At 40.5% G+C, this 16,196-nt stretch overlaps 1 protein-coding gene and 1 long non-coding RNA gene across 3 annotated transcripts in view; one reads left to right on the top strand and one right to left on the bottom strand.

The window, feature by feature from the left end:
- The window catches only part of YWHAE (tyrosine 3-monooxygenase/tryptophan 5-monooxygenase activation protein epsilon), a 54,668-nt gene extending 43,922 nt beyond the window's left edge, over window positions 1–10,746 (bottom strand). The window contains exon 1 of one of the 2 annotated variants that reach the window (XM_074974292.1): window positions 10,543–10,746. In XM_074974292.1, coding sequence (XP_074830393.1) covers window positions 10,543–10,606 — 64 coding nt within the window. In that variant the 5' untranslated portion in view covers window positions 10,607–10,746. The remainder of the gene's footprint in view (window positions 1–10,542) is intronic. The other variant, XM_074974291.1, reaches the window with a different exon arrangement.
- A 139-nt stretch (window positions 10,747–10,885) lies between these two features.
- LOC142000615 (uncharacterized) overlaps window positions 10,886–16,196 on the top strand; it is a 39,141-nt gene continuing 33,830 nt past the window's right edge. Inside the window, exons 1-2 of the long non-coding RNA XR_012642281.1 lie at window positions 10,886–10,950; window positions 11,415–11,480. This is a non-coding gene — a long non-coding RNA (uncharacterized LOC142000615). The remainder of the gene's footprint in view (window positions 10,951–11,414; window positions 11,481–16,196) is intronic.

The following is a 16,196-nucleotide window of genomic DNA, read 5'->3' as shown; positions in this document are numbered from 1 at the left end:
ACCCAGGATCTAGTCCACCCCACTCCAAGGACTCTATACAAAGTGGAACAGCTTCAAAAGGAGAGAATGGGAGAGAATCCCACACCAGAATATCCCATAGCTCAGTGGCTGGGGGAAATTACTTAGTCCCTAACAGGTTACAGCAGATAAAACCTAGGCCGCTCCCCAAACTAAAGAAAGAAGTCCTTTAGACTGTCAATGAATTCTGCAAATTCAAAAGGTCCAAATCTATTACATTAGCAGCAAATGTGAACGGTTCAGCTGCAGCCTTACTAGAAGTATGAAGGTTCAGAAAAAAAACAAACTTTCAGAAAAAAATTACCCACCCCCCAAAAGACCCACTATGGAAAAGTTGGGAATTTTGGAAAAAATTGCAAAGCAATTTATGAAATATTCTCTCAGAATTAACAGTGAAAAAATTTAGGGTAATGTTTAAAATAATGTTATTGCTGTCCTTCAGAATGCCTTCTATTAACAACTTATTTAAAATTAATAAAATGTTTCTCTAGACATGAGTTTCTTCTGGGTCCCAAAGCCCCATTATTGTGTCAGGTCAAGTCTATTAATATACTATTTCTGAACCCAAAAAATTAACTTTCATTTTAGTTTACAATATTGATGATTTCTATTGTCAATATTTTGTATTTCACACACACACACACACACCCCCCATTGTCAACAGCAAAAAAATACACCTAAGTACCTTAGTGTGCAGCTGCAGCTCCATCCCTAACACTAGGTATATCTGTCATTATGAAATAAGTATAAATTTAGTTTTGATTCAAACATACAAATCAGTACTTATGTGCTAAGTAAATTATACATAATTCATTTTTAACTCTTAAAGAAGAAAAAAGTTAGTTGCGATAAGCAAGTAACTACTACAGATATTTCTATTTTAAACAAAATTCCCATTTTTTCCCCTGGAAAAAAAAGGAAAAATGTTTTTTCCATGCCTTCAAAACTTCCAGAAATTGTGCACTCTAAGCCCTACAATCAATTATGTTTGTCATGACTGAAACGTTTAACAGGTACGCATATCATAAGAGCACATGCCACAATCTTCCACAACACAACTTTTTGCAAGCACAGAGGCATTAGTTCCTGTGTTCTGCCTACCTTAAATTCCCTCTCTGAAGTTTGCCAGCCTCCTCTTCCTGAAGAAACACCAAGGTTGGTTCAACATGGCAGCTTGGGTGCTACTTTAGAAGTTGCTCTATTCCAATGGTACATGAGAGTTGCATATATAGTTTGCAACACACTTTGGGAATTTGAATGATGAATGGCATATTAATGTAAACTTATTTAATGAGACTAATATATCTGCAGACCAGCAAAAAGGTTTTTAATATAGGACATTTAATTCCTTACCTTTTTTGTTATATATAAAGAGGCCTGAAAGGTTTACTTCAGCTTGTATTTCATTTTAGAAATTGCCAGGCCTGATCTACTCTTGTTTTGCAGGAGAATCTACTAGATGTCTTGTATTATTAGATCTCACACTTTAAATGGAGTACAGGGATATGAGGGAGGAGGAGATGGTCCTTTAACAAAGCATCTGTTCTCCAAAATGACAGTCACTTAAAGTGAAAAAGGTATTAGAAGAGCACAAATAGTAACTACAAGTTCTGTCTCTTAACTGATCAATTTTCACTATCTGCGCTCTGATGATATAATTTCACTAGTTCTCCACTCATCATATAATCTACAAAGTTTCACAGGAACTAAATGTCAAATGTAAAGAACAAGCAGAAATTAAAAACACCAAAAAAAAAAGAAAAGAAAAGAAAATGTTTAAGTTGAAGTGACAGTATTCCCTATATTTAGATTGACCATCACTATCTGTTATAAAAAAAATTCTTGCATCTTTAAAAAAAAAGAAAAAAAAACAACCCTCCATGGTTTGTAGCAGCATTTTGAAATCTGGCAGGGTACTCCTGGGGTGAAGTGGTTCCTTTTTCTGACCTCATGAAAATCTGTTCAAATTTAGGAGAGTTATAGTGTTTAAAATTGTCAATGCCCATCTCCATTTCAAACAGCACAGCTTTCTTATGGATTCCTGACAAAAGCCTATTCACTATTTCATTACTATTATGCATGCATTATCCCAAGTTCTAACATAAGCAGTCCACACACAGGAGAATCTCTGGGTGGGACAGACACCTCCTAACCTTTTGACCTCTGGAAAGAGACACTGAAGGGAACCAGGATACCATGATTTCCAAATGGAGGGGGGAGGGTCAAACATACAGACCATAAACCAGATCAGGCACACAGGACATACCCAGTCTGTGTATAATCTCAGTTTTCATATTAAAAAACTCTTTCGAGTCCTTATGGCTAGAGATATTACCTTCCAAATATGAACCAAGCATAAACAATGCAGTGATGTCTGCCTGAGTCTGCAGACCGCTTGAAACAATGAAAGGGGCAACCTAACCCCTCCCCTACTAATCTTATTGGAATATCAACTCTAGAACCTAATGATGAAAATACAGTGTCAAGATTAAGTACTGACTCGCTGATCATTTTAGCAGATGGAAGTAGGAGGTGGGAGGGAAGCCCATTGGGTTGGAATTGGAAGTTGCTGCAGAGAGAACAGGAGATGCAAAGATAAGGAAGGGTGAGCAAAACAGATAAAGGAGGGTGGGTAAGGAAGAGAAACAAAGGCCCAAAATAGTGATGGCCAAAAGGGGAGCAGAATTTTCCTCACTGAACGAAAGACATGAGAGCTGGAAATAATATTTAGTTTTTCACAAAGATCTCTGTGCAAATCTCTAATGGGCATCCCTTGTGCAATGTGAGTAGACAATCCTGAATTTAAACTGTAGCCTATGGATAAACAAACATTTAGCCCTCTCCTCTGCATGAGTTTAACACTCCTGAACTAGGCTCACTACTGGTGTTAATTCTGTGTCCTTAATCTTTAAGACAGAGCAAAGCCTTAACAGGCTCCACAGATGGGAATAGAACCCATATCCAAATCTCAGTCACATACCCATACTGCCCCCACAAAGTTTATTATGTATTTGTTTGTGGCTATACTGTCTGTAAAATGGAGCTATAATTCTGCATATGTAACCGCTCTTTCAATGCACTGTATCCTTTTCCAATGGCTGGGCCACATATCTTCTCTGATAGCTAACTTATTTAGCCCTTTAGCTGTGGTATAGGTCTGTGCTGTAGTGTTGAGTGTTTACAGCTCAACAAATCCTGCTGCTGGTGCATGATGGCAGTTGGGGCTGTTAAAATTACAAAAGCAAGTTCTGTTATGTGCCATTTTTCTTTCAAGTATAGGAAGTTGAATACAAAATTACATTAAGCACTCAAGTCCCAGTCTGTTAAATGGGAATAAACACTCTGATATCTTGCAAGGGAATGGAGAAGAAATATTCACTAATGTTTGAGAGGCTCAGATTGGTGAGGACCACAGAACAGCCATGAATAAATTAATTGTATTTTCACTGTAGCATTTGGATACTGTACAATGAAAAACGTATGGGGCTAACCACTGAACAAGGATTCAAGGAAATATTGAAGAGCTGCCTCATTCCCTGAGCACCATCCATCTTGTACAGAGACTGAGGCAACGATCCTGTGGAAAAAACAGTATGTGATCATGTAATTAAACAATTTTATCATAATGCGTATGCAGAAGGGGGCAGATTTAAGCTTGCATAGGCAACTGTAAATCTGGCATTTCCTAAGATTAGAGTACTTGACTGTACAAACTAAACATGCTTCCATAGTAGACTCTAACTTCACATGTAAACAGATTTTAAGGCCAGATTGGACCACTATTTTAGTCTAGTCAGAGTTCCTACATAACAAAGGCCACAGAATCTCACTAGTGAGTCCTGCATCACAACCATAACTTCTGGGTAAGCTAGAGCATATTTTTTAGAAAGACATTTTGACTTAAAGACTTCAGGTGATAGCAAATTCACCCCCCACCACATTGCTCCTTTGGTTAATTCCCTTCACTGTTACAAGATTTTCACCTAATTTCTAGTCTGAATTAGTCTAGTTTCAAGCTCCTGGATGTTATTATGCCTTTGTTTGCTAAATTAAAGAGCACGCTATCAAAAAATCTTTTCCACATATAGGTACTTACAGAGCAAAATCAAGTTACCTCTTAACCAGAAAAGGGCATTAGCCCATTTTACACAGAAAACACCAAAACTGCCATACCAGATCAGACTAGAAGTTCATCTAGGCCAGTCGTTCTCAACCAAGAGTCCGGGGCCCCCTGGGGGACTGCAAACAGATTTCAAGTGGTCTGCCAAGCAGATTCACTGCGGCCCAGGGCAGAAAGCTGAAGGCACACCAAGCGGGGCTGAAGCCCAGGGCCCCGAACCCTGCCACCTGGGGCTGAAATCGAAGCCTGAGCAACTTAGCTTTGCAGGGCCCCAGCCCTGCTTGCTACCCACTAATGCCAGCTCTGGCTTTTATATGCAGAAAAAAGTTGTTGTGGTACAGGTGGGCTGTGGAGTTTTTATAACATGTTGCAAGTGGGGCGGGGGGGCTCAGAAAGAAAAAAAGTTGAGAACCCCTGATCTAGCCATCTTGGAAAGTTCCCTAATTAAGGAAGAAAGTTTTTTCTGACCCCCCCCCCCTTAATTAGGAATTAAGAACACATGACATAAGAACAGCCATATTGGGTCAGACCAAATATCCATCCAGCCCAGTATCATGTCTTCCGACAGTGGCCAAAGCCAGATGCCCCAAAGAGAATGAACAGAACAGGTAATCTGCAGCACTGATCCACGCCTCCGCCCCCCCCATTCTCAGGTTCTGGCAAACAAAAGCTAGGGACACCATCCCTGCCCGTCCTGGCTAATAACCATTGATGGACCAATACTCCGCAAACTTTAGTTCTTTTTTTAACTCTGTTATAGTCTTAGCCTTCACAACATCCTCTGGCAAAGAGTTCCACAGCTTGACTGTGCATTGTGTGAAGAACTTCCTTTTGGTTGTTTTAAACCTGCTGCCTATTAATTTCATTGGGTGACCCCCTAGTTCTTGTGTTTGAGTAAAAATTAACACTTCCTTATTGACTCCCTCCACACCAATCATGATTTAATAAACCTCTATCATATCCCCCCCAGTCTCTTTTCCAAGCTGAAAAGTCAGTCTTATTGATCTGTCCTCATATGGCAGCCGTTCCATACCTCTAATCATTTTTGTTGCTCTTTTCTGAACCTTTTCCAATTCCAATACATCTTCTTTGAGATGGGACAGCCACATCTGCACTTAGTATTCAAGATGTGGGCTTACCATGGATTTATAGAGAGACAATATGACATTTTCTGTCTTATTATCTATCCCTTTCTTAATGGTTTCCAACATTGTTCGCTTTTTTGATTGCCGCTGCACACTGAGTGGATGTTTTGAGAGAACTATCCACAATAACTCAAAGATCTCTTTGAGTGGAAACAGCTAATTTAGACCCCATCATTTGATACCTACAGTTGGGATGTTTTCCAATATGCATTACTTTGCATTCATCAACATTGATTTTCCATGTACCATTTTGTTACCCAGTCACCCAGTTTTGTGAGATCCTTATGTAACTCTTTGCAGTTTGCTTGGGACTTAACTATCTTGAGTAGTTTTGTATCATCTGCCAATTTTGCCACCTCACTGTTTACCCCTTTTTCCAGATCATTTATGAATATGTTGAATAGGACTAGTCCCAGTACAGACTCCTGGGGGGATACCACTATTTACGTCTCTCCATTCTGAAAACTGACCATTTATTCCTACCTTATGTATCCTATCTTTTAACCAGTTACTGATCCGCAAGAGGACTTTCCCTCTTATCCCATGACAGCTTACTTTGCTTAAGACCCTTTAGCAAGGGACCTTCTCAAAGGCTTTCTGAAAATCTAAGTACACTATATCCACTGGATCCCCCTTGTCCACATGCTTGTTGACTCCCTCAAAGAATTCTAGTAGACTGGTGAGGCATGATTTCCCTTTACAAAAAAAAAAAAATGCTGACTTGTCCCCAAGAAATTATGTTCATCTGTGTGTCTGACAATTCTGTTCTGATTGTATTTTTTAAATGGACAACCTACCCTAAATTTTCAATTACTGAGGGACAATCTTCACTCATTGATATATTTTGCTTTCCACAACCAACTCTGTATAAACTTTTCATGAGTGATATACGCAAATAGTTGGATGCTAATATCTAAACTGTATTGTTAATTTTATTCACCTAAATTTGGGTTATTGCCGATTATGCACTACATGTATCTTATGACTTTTAAAACAAACTTTGTATTTGTGGATAATCTAAGCACTATACCCAGATGTACACTCTTTTCTTACCCTGTGTACTATAAGTTTTTTTAACATTAGTTTTAACCAGTTTGCCCAGTACTAAAGTCAGGCTTACTGGCCTATAATTGCCAGGATCACCTCTGGAGCCCTTTTTTAAAATTTGGCATCACATTAGCTATCCTCTAGTCATTTGGTACAGAAGCTGATTTAAATGATAGGTTACAAACCTCAGTTAGTAGTTCTGCAATTTCACATTTGAGTGCCTTCAGAACTCTTGGTGAATACCATCTGGTCCTGGTGACTTATTACGGTTTAATTTATCAGTCTGTTTCAAAACCTCCTCTAATGACATCTCAATCTGGGACAGTTCTTCAGATCTGTCACCTAAAGGGATGGCTCAGGTTTGGGAATCTCCCTCATATCCTCAGCCGTGAAGACTGATGCAAAGAATTCATTTAGTTTCTCCGCAATGGCCTTATTATCCTTGAGTGCTCCTTTATCATCTCCATTGTCTAGTGTCCCCACTGGTTGTTTAGCAGGCTTCCTGCTTCTAATGTACTTAAAACAAAAAAAACTGCTATTACTTTGAGTCTTTGGCTAGCTGGTTTATACAGTAATGCATGAGAGTTTACTTTTTTTTTTTTAAATCTTGCTATTATATTTCTGTATAATGTTCTTACCCATATCCTACTAAGATCTTTGCTTCAGTGATATTCTGTAATATTTATTACTTTCACAAGACATTTATGTTCAACCAATATAAACATTTAAGAATGGTCTTATTTAGTGTAACACAATAAAGCTTCAGTTTGATACACAACAAAACACAGTTAGTATGTAAAATGAAGAAACAGCATTAACAGACAAAGCAATCTCATTGCCTGAACAAGATATGTCTCTAGTGCAATGACAATTAAAATTTAACAAAAACCTACAACCTATGATTTTAATCAATTCACCTTGATTTTGGCTAAGTCAGTCAGTTGGTCAGATCTCATTTAGCAGTTGTTTTCCAAACAATGTTTTGTATCAACAATGTCATTTCAAGTAGGTTATTCTTTACTTTGAGGTAACAGCTTTAAACCAGTGAGATCTTCCAAGAATTGGCACGCTTTGTGTTTTATTAGTTACATTACAAGATGCATTATTTGGTAAGCGGTTTATAAAAACACCAGGAGAGAGCATGGTTTAATAGACAGGGCACAAGACTTGGGAGTCAGGAAACCTGGGGTCTCTTCCCAACTTTGACATCAACCTACTGTGTGATCTTGTACAAACCATTTCCAAATCCTTATGCCTCGGTTTCCCCATCTGTAAAACTGAAATGATACATTTCAAGATCTATAGATAAAAAGTGCTATACAGATATCTAAATAGTTTAGAAGTCATTGCATTTGTCTTCACATCCTCATGAAGAATCAAGATTATCTACTTATTTCATCATCTTTTTGCATTGTTGATACCATCACAATACTGGATATTGGAATGTAGGTGCATGTGTTCCCCACATATGCAATGATATGGCAAGGTAAGCACAGATGAACGCATTTCTAACAATTTTAACCTGACATTGTCCCTTTATTTTACAAAGCCATTTCAACAAATTGCTTTGGACTCTACAGAAAAATGTTGCATTCTAGCAAAGCCTGATTAACTGAAAATCTCATTACCAGCCATACCACTGTGTAATAATGCATAACCTTTCACCTCTTGAACTATCCAGTTTCTGCTTCCTTTTTCCTGAACAGACATTCATAGAGGCACAAAAAGGAGATGGGGAATCTTCTCACTAAAAGATCCAAAGATACAAATCCTTCACATTAATATTTTAATCATCAGGAGGGCTGGTTACTTTGCACTGCAGATGCCTATAGCAGAATTTGAAAAATTACCAGATACTAAGGGAAATGCCATGCAGATGCATACCTCTTCCTCAAAAAGCTATGGAGAAGGACGGAGAAATACCTACCAGAGTGCTTTTCACAGTCCCTGCTTGGGGCTCCAAATTGGGCCTGATCTACATGTAAGTTTTCCCAGCATAGCTAGGTTGGTTAGGACCATGAAGGAGAAAAATTTAAAAAAATTTAAAAAAAGATCACACCCCTAACCAACATACCTATGCCAGCAAAAACCCTAGTGTTGATGTAGTTATTCCAGCAAAAAAGCGATTTGCCAATATACGCTGCATCTACACTATGATTTGCCAATATACCATGTAACCACAAGGCCTTATGTATCAGCTACTGTCTACAAGATAGCCAATATGTTTTAAATCCCTCTACAGCTACTGGAAAGAAGAAATATTTTAATTCTGAATTATTCTAGCACAGTGGCTCTCAACCTTCCCAGATTACTGTACCCCTTTCAGGATTCTGATTTGTCTTGCGTACCGCCAAGTTTCACCTCACTTAAAAATGACTTGCTTACAAATTGAGACATCAAAGTGATCACTCTCCTTACAGTGTGCATAATAAACACCCATTTTTTCATGTTGTGTGTATATAAATCTCCTCACTGTATTTTCCACTGAATGCATCCGATGAAGTGAGCTGTAGCTCACGAAAGCTTATGCTCAAATAAATTGGTTAGTCTCTAAGGTGCCACAAGTACTCCTTTTCTTTTTGCGAATACAGACTAACACGGTTGCTACTCTGAAACCTATCAAAATACAAGTGTCACAGCACACTATTACTAAAAAAATTGCTTACATTCTCATTTTTACACAATTATAAATCAACTGGAATATAAACATTGTACTTACATTTCAGTGTATAGCATATAGAGCAGTATAAACAAGTCATTGTATGAAATATTAGTTTGTACTGACTTTGCAAGTGCTTTTTATGTGGTCTGTTGTAAAACTAGGCAAATATCTACGTTGACGTAGACCCTGGAAAACCTCTGCGTACCCCCAAGAGTACATAGACCCCCACTTGAGAACCACTGTTCTAGCACGCCCCCAGCCTCATGGCTATTCCAAAGGAAAGCATTTCCTTGACTTATCACTTCTTATGGCTCCATTTTGTGTCCTCCCCCCACCCCCACAATATATTCCTCCAGTGCTTGCATATATTGCTAATGGTAGTAGCTCCAGAGAGAACCTGACCTAGTTCCCTCCCCTTCTGAACAGCAGTAATGGTAGGAAAGATCCTGATCAATTTTTGTCTTGTCACTTGGGAAAGCTATGAGCAGCAACTAAGGCACCAGAATGGACTGCCTACCGATCAGAAAGCCTGTATTCTATAGGTTTGCACTACTTTCACGTTCAGTTTGTTTTCACTCACAAGTGACAAATCTAATTTAGTTTTAAATGAGAGGTAAGGGTTTAAAGTAAGCATGACAAACAGATTTTTCAAATCCCACCGATAGCATATATTACCTAAGAGTAGGTTCAGGAAGAATACCCTTAGTGCTCAGAAATATTTAACACCTTACAAATATTTAATCAGCATAACCCATGAACTTTAAAGAAAAAAATACAAGGCCTAGGAAAAACATTCTAAATTACAATAATTTTAAGCATAAAATGAAAGACTAATAAGATTTACATTTACTTCAAGCAGGGAGAAGTACATTGTATTTAATAAACTCCATAGCCTATGCCAGGGGACTAGAGAGGGTAAAAAAAAAAAATCGATAACCTAAAAAGACACATCACTAAACTATGATGGGCAAAAAAGGGAGAGGCACCTTCGAGGGCCAGGTCTGGGAAGGAGGTGGAGAAGGTAAAGAAGGGCCCACTAAGGGCCAGGCACCCCGATCACAGATGGGGGGGGGGGAAACTGGACGTTGACTGCGACGAAGTGACCTGGCCCCCACTACACGGGGCTCAGCCACTCTGAACCAGCCGTCTTCGGCCAGGTGCTGGGCAGGGCTCGAGTAAAAGGAACCACCTCTGTTCGCGCTAGTGACGGCACAAGAAAGGACGCAGGGTCCCTTTGTCGGGCTCCATCGAGCCGGGGGGTGGGTCCCCTCCCCCTACTCGCCCTTCCCAGCCACCATTTTATTCCCAGCTTTTGCCGCCGCCGACCCCCGCCACAGCCGACCCGAGACACCAACCCCCAGGGCTAGGCCGCCCGTTCACCCTAGTCCCCTACTCCTGGCTCCCTCAACCCGCGGGGCAATCCCTGTCGCCATTTTGTTCATGCCCCCCCTTCGCCGCCTCTGCCCCCCTGCCCAGCCGCCGCCATTTTGTGGCCGCTCCCTCCCTTTTCCCCCGGCACTACCCGGCCCGCCCGTCCTCCCGGCTCTCACCATCATAGCGCTCAGCCTGCTCAGCTAGCTTAGCCTGGTACACAAGGTCCTCCCGATCGTCCATGTCCAAGAGACGGGGCGGCGACGGGGACTACACGGGGTGGATGAAGGCTGATGAGTCCGGGATGCTCAGCCGCTACCAGCTCACTGTTCTCCTGGCAAAGATGGCGGTGATAGCGCCGCCTCCTGCTATATCCGGGTACTTCCGCCAGCGGACGCATGCGCATCCCGCGCACCACCATGGCAACAGTGGCTCCCTGGCAACCGGCGGGAGGAGAGAGACTCAGGGGTGGGGTCCGATGGGACGTCAAGTCTCCTGCGGCTGCCAGGCCCCGGAAGCGTGCGGGAAGGGAACTGTGGCTGGGCTACGAGGGGACGGGTCCTTGGCACTGTGATGGCGGTGTGAGGGTGAGGGGCTGCTGACACTCTTGGGATATAACTCTTGGGATATAACGGTTGAGGGTCCCCTGGAACTGATATATGGGGGACGGGGTCATGAGGGGCCTCTGGCGCTCCTGGGAAATGAGGGAGAGAGGGGGCCCTGAGGGCTTAAATGGGAGTTTAGGGGCCCCTGCACTACGATATAGGGGGTAAAGGGCCCTTGGCATGGGTAATGGGGAGTGAGGGGCCTCTGGCGCTACTTGGAAATGGGAGGGACAAGGGCCTGGGCATCCAGATGTGCCAGGGGGGCTGAAAGGCCCCAGCACTGAAATATTGGGATGGGTAAGGGTTCCTTGGCAGTGAGTTGTGGGTTTGCTTGATACATACCTGAAACTACAGTGACCACTGAGCCTACTGATTTATGCCAACACACTCATTTTTACTATTCCCTTGTCCCCTCACACCCATTCACCTGTTGCATTTTGTCATAGCCCTTGAGCTCTGAGGGACGGCAGGGAACATCTGTCTGTGTTACTCATTTACAATAGAGAGGCAAGGTGGGTGAAGTAATATCTTTTAGTGGACCAATTTCTGTTGGTGGCTATGTCTATACTAGCACTTTTGTCAGTATATGTCGCTCAGAGGTGTGAAAAAAAACACCCCTTGGAGTGACACATGATAAGTTACACTGACTGAAACACCTGTGTGGACAAAACTATGTCATCGGGAGGTGCTTTCCTGCCGAAATAGCTATTGGTGCTCATTGGAGGTGGTTTAATTATGTTGGCGGGAGAGCTCTCTGCATCGGTACAGCTGTGTAGCTGTAAGCTCACTAATGTAGACATGGCCAGTGAGTGAGACAAGTTTTCAAGCTTACCAGAGGCATAACTAGGCATTTTAATGCCTGGGGCGAGCAAGCATATTTGTGCGCCGTTCCAGGTTTTTTTCATAATTTTTCCACCCCCCGTAGCTTTGTGCCCTGGGCGGCTGCCCAGCTTGCCCCACCCTGGTTATGGCCCTGCAGCTTACACAGAGCTCTTCTTCAGGTCTGAGGAAAATAACTCCCAGCATCACTTCACATCTAAATGCAAGGTGGAATAGATTGTTTTGTATAAGTAGTTAGCACATATTGTAAGGGACCATTCAAAGGAAGGCAGAGTGGTCTGTTAAAACCTTTGAAGTCAGAGGATAAAAATGGGGGGTTAGTGGGTTACTGATTGTTGTAATAATCCAGAGTCTCTGTCCAGTCCATGATTTTTGGTATCTAGCAAAGTAATTAATTTAAGATCCCAAGCTCATCTTTTGAAAGTGTTTGGGATTTTTTGAGGATGAGGACTGATAGGACTGCCCTCATAGTTGTGAAGAAAACCTTGAAAATGTGGCCCAGGGGGTCACATAAGGTTTCAGCCCTAGAATGCAAATAAAAAAATCCAAATTTATTATTATTTTTAATATAATGATTTTGGAGGGCCTGACTCATGATTTTTCAATGCTTGGGGTTGGCAATGCTAAGGTTTTGAGAAGGAAACTTATAGCACTGAGCAATTTCAAGCAAACACTCAGGTATGTTTTACATTTTCATAGCCATATCTTAAAAAACTGTCTCATAGACATCTCCCCTCTAATTTCTAATTAATATCCCTGTGGCAACTACAGCACTTGTTTCCATGAAGAAATAATATTAGAAAAGTATTTACAGTTTTGTTTTTATTAATAGATTATAAAGGCAAAAAGAGACCACTGTGATCTAGTCTGCCTTTCCACACAACACAGGCAATAGGACTTCCCAAATTAATTTCTGTTTGAATCACAGCATATCTTTTAGAATAACTTCCAGTTGTGATTTAAAAATTTCCAGTGATGGAGATCCACCAGAAATCTTGCTAAATTGTTCTAATAATTAATTACTCTCACTGTTACAAATTTGTGCCTAATTTCTAGACCAAATATATCTAACTTCAACTTTCAGCAACTGGTTTTTGTTATGGCTTTGTCTGCTAGATTGAAGAGCCCTCTATTATAAATTTTCTGTTCACTATATGGGTATTTATACATTGTATCACCTCACACCTTCACCTTCTCTTTTATAAGATAAATGGGTTGATCTCTTTTAGTTTTTCACTGTGAAGTATGTTTTCCAGTGCTTTAATCATTCTCGTGGTTCTTCTCTGAATCCTTTCCAATTTGTCAGCATCCTTCTTGAATTGTGGGCATGAGAATTAGACCTGGTATTCAAGTCAACTATCTTACAGAAGTCTAAGTATATTACAGCAACATTATTACCTATATCAACCAAACTTGTAATCTTGTCAAAAAATGTATATTAAATTAGTCTGACAAGATCTATTTCCCATAATCCATTGTTGATTGATCTAAATTATATTACTTTCCTTTAAATTTTTATTAACCAAATTCCATATCTACTGCATCATTATTTCACCTGGAAGCAATGTCAGGCTGACAGGCTTATAATTCCCCAAGCACCCTTTTTAAATATTGGCACAACATGAGCTTTCTTTCCGTCTTCTGGAACTTCCCCAGCACTCCTAGCCTAACTGAAAATCAACATTAATGGTACAGCAAACTCATTAGTCAGATCTTTTAAAACTGTTGGATACAAATTAGAACTGATGATTTTAAAATGTCTAGCTTTAGTAGCTGGTGTTTAACATCCTCCTGAGTTATTGTTGGAATGGAAAGTGTTTCATTCTCATCATATGATATAGCATTTTTTTCCAACATGTATAAAACAAATATTTATTGAACACTTCTGCCTTTTGTGCATTATTGACAAATTCTACCATTTTTCATCTAGTAATGGACTGATACTATTGTTAGGAGTCTTTCTGTTCTTAATATACTTTAAAATACTTCTTACTGTCTGTAACTCTGCTGGCTATTGCTTCCCTTATCAATTTTCTACAATTTCTAGCTTCTAATTTATATTAATTACTATCAGCTTTACCTATCTTCCATTTGTTTTAGAGAGAGAGTGTGCAGCTGTCACTTCCCCACTAAGCCAGGTTATTTTTTTAATCAATGCTGCCTTCTTTCTTGAGTATGGCTTTTGAGACATCTAGTAAAGTGTTAATAAATGATTCCCAATTATCATTCAAATTTTTCTTTTTAAATTCTCTCAACCAGCTGATTTGGATCATAATTGTTTTGAGCTTTTTGCAACTGGCCTTTTAAACCACCGTGTGCGTGTGTGTGTGTATTTTACACACACACACACACACACACACACACACACACGGTGGTTTAAAAGGCCAGTTGCAAAAAGCTCAAAACAATTATGATCCAAATATATATACTAGGGGTCATCAAATGAAATTAATAGGCAGCAGGGTTAAAATAAATAAAAGGAAGTATTTCTTCATACAATGCACAGTCAACCTGTGGAACTCCTTGCAAGAGGATGTTGTGAAGGCTAAGACCATAACAGGGTTAAAAAAACAACTAGATAAATTCATGGAAGATAGTTCCATCAATGGCTTTTTGCCAGGGTGGGCAGGAATGGTGTTCCTAGCCTCTGTTTGCCAGAAGCTAAGAATGAGCAACAGGGGATGGATCACTTGATGATTACCTGTTCTGTTCATTCCCTCTAAGGCACCTGGCACTGGCCACTGTCGGAAGACAGGATACTGGGCTAGATGGACCTTTGGTCTGACCCAATAGGGCCATTCTTATGTTCTTATATACATAAAAGCTACTCTATACTTTTTCATGTTCTCTGTATGTATATATATATATATCTTCTTACTAAATGTTCCATTCTATGCATCCGATGAAGTGGGCTGTAGCCCACGAAAGCTTATGCTCAAATAAATTTGTTACTCTCTAAGGTGCACAAGTACTCCTGTTCTTTTCACTAACTTTTAGAAATTCTTAGGCTGTTTTAGTACTGGCTGCATGAGACCCCCGTGGAATTCCCTGTGGTCACTGAGCTTTTTTTTTAGTACTTGTTAGTGGTTATAGATAGGTGATTAAGCAGCTGGTCATCCTGTTTCCACATGTGATTTCGTGGTCTGTAACAGACACCAAGTAGTACCACATCTTGTGCTTTAATCTCTTAGGACACTGATCCATTAGTATTCAAGATTATTTTCTTCTGAGCACTTAGTGATGCAGAAACAGGTAATATTTTTAATATATATGCTCATTGCATCATTCTTAAATAGGTTATAACCATTGATTTTTAACATTGCATTCATACGAATCATCCTACCATGCTGATATATAGGCAGAGAATGCTGGGAGCAGAGAAATGTAGCCTGAACTTTTTGCTGGGGCTTCCACATATTTCATAGAATCATAGAATACCAGGGTTGGAAGGGACCCCAGAAGGTCATCTAGTCCAACCCCCTGCTCAAAGCAGGACCAATTCCCAGTTAAATCATCCCAGCCAGGGCTTTGTCAAGCCTGACCTTAAAAACCTCTAAGGAAGGAGATTCTACCACCTCCCTAGGTAACGCATTCCAGTGTTTCACCACCCTCTTAGTGAAAAAGTTTTTCCTAATATCCAATCTAAACCTCCCCCATTGCAACTTGAGACCATTACTCCTCGTTCTGTCATCTGCTACCATTGAGAACAGTCTAGAGCCATCCTCTTTGGAACCCCCTTTCAGGTAGTTGAAAGCAGCTATCAAATCCCCCCTCATTCTTCTCTTCTGCAGACTAAACAATCCCAGCTCCCTCAGCCTCTCTTCATAAGTCATATTTGGATATTTGCTGGCTCAGATGAGCTTGTGGTATGGACTAGCCTGGTTTTCTCCACTGCTAATGGAAAACAGTGGTAGGTGTGAGTAAGTAGCAGATGGCACTGACATTCCTGGTGAAGGAGCTGGAAGGGAGGCAGACTTTGCACACAGAATCCTTAGTCTGTCCTAATAGGAAAAATCACCAGTTTTCAGTTACTGACCATCCAGTTAATCTGGAGTCCCCAGCCATTTGTGAAATACATTATCATACAAGCTATCTATTATGGAGAGCAGTGAGCCTCTGTCATTATTATTATTAGATGGAGGTAGAGAATCAGGAATGCAGTGCTGCTGCAGTCCAGCAGATGGAGGCAAAATTCAAGAGGAAGGGTTAAAAAACTTAAACTCCCACTCTGCCTCTTTCAGGAGTCAGAGTAGCAGCCGTGTTAGTCTGTATCCGCAAAAAGAAAAGGAGTACTTGTGGCACCTTAGAGACTAACAAATTTATTTGAGCATAAGCTTTCGTGTAGCTCACGAAAGCTTATGCTCAAATAAATGTTAGTCTCTAAGGTG

The sequence above is a fragment of the Natator depressus genome, chromosome 17 (genome assembly GCF_965152275.1).
Source record: "Natator depressus isolate rNatDep1 chromosome 17, rNatDep2.hap1, whole genome shotgun sequence".
Lineage (NCBI taxonomy): Eukaryota > Metazoa > Chordata > Testudines > Cheloniidae > Natator > Natator depressus.
Note: the sequence above shows the minus strand (reverse complement) of the source record. Positions and strands in the feature narration are given on the sequence as shown.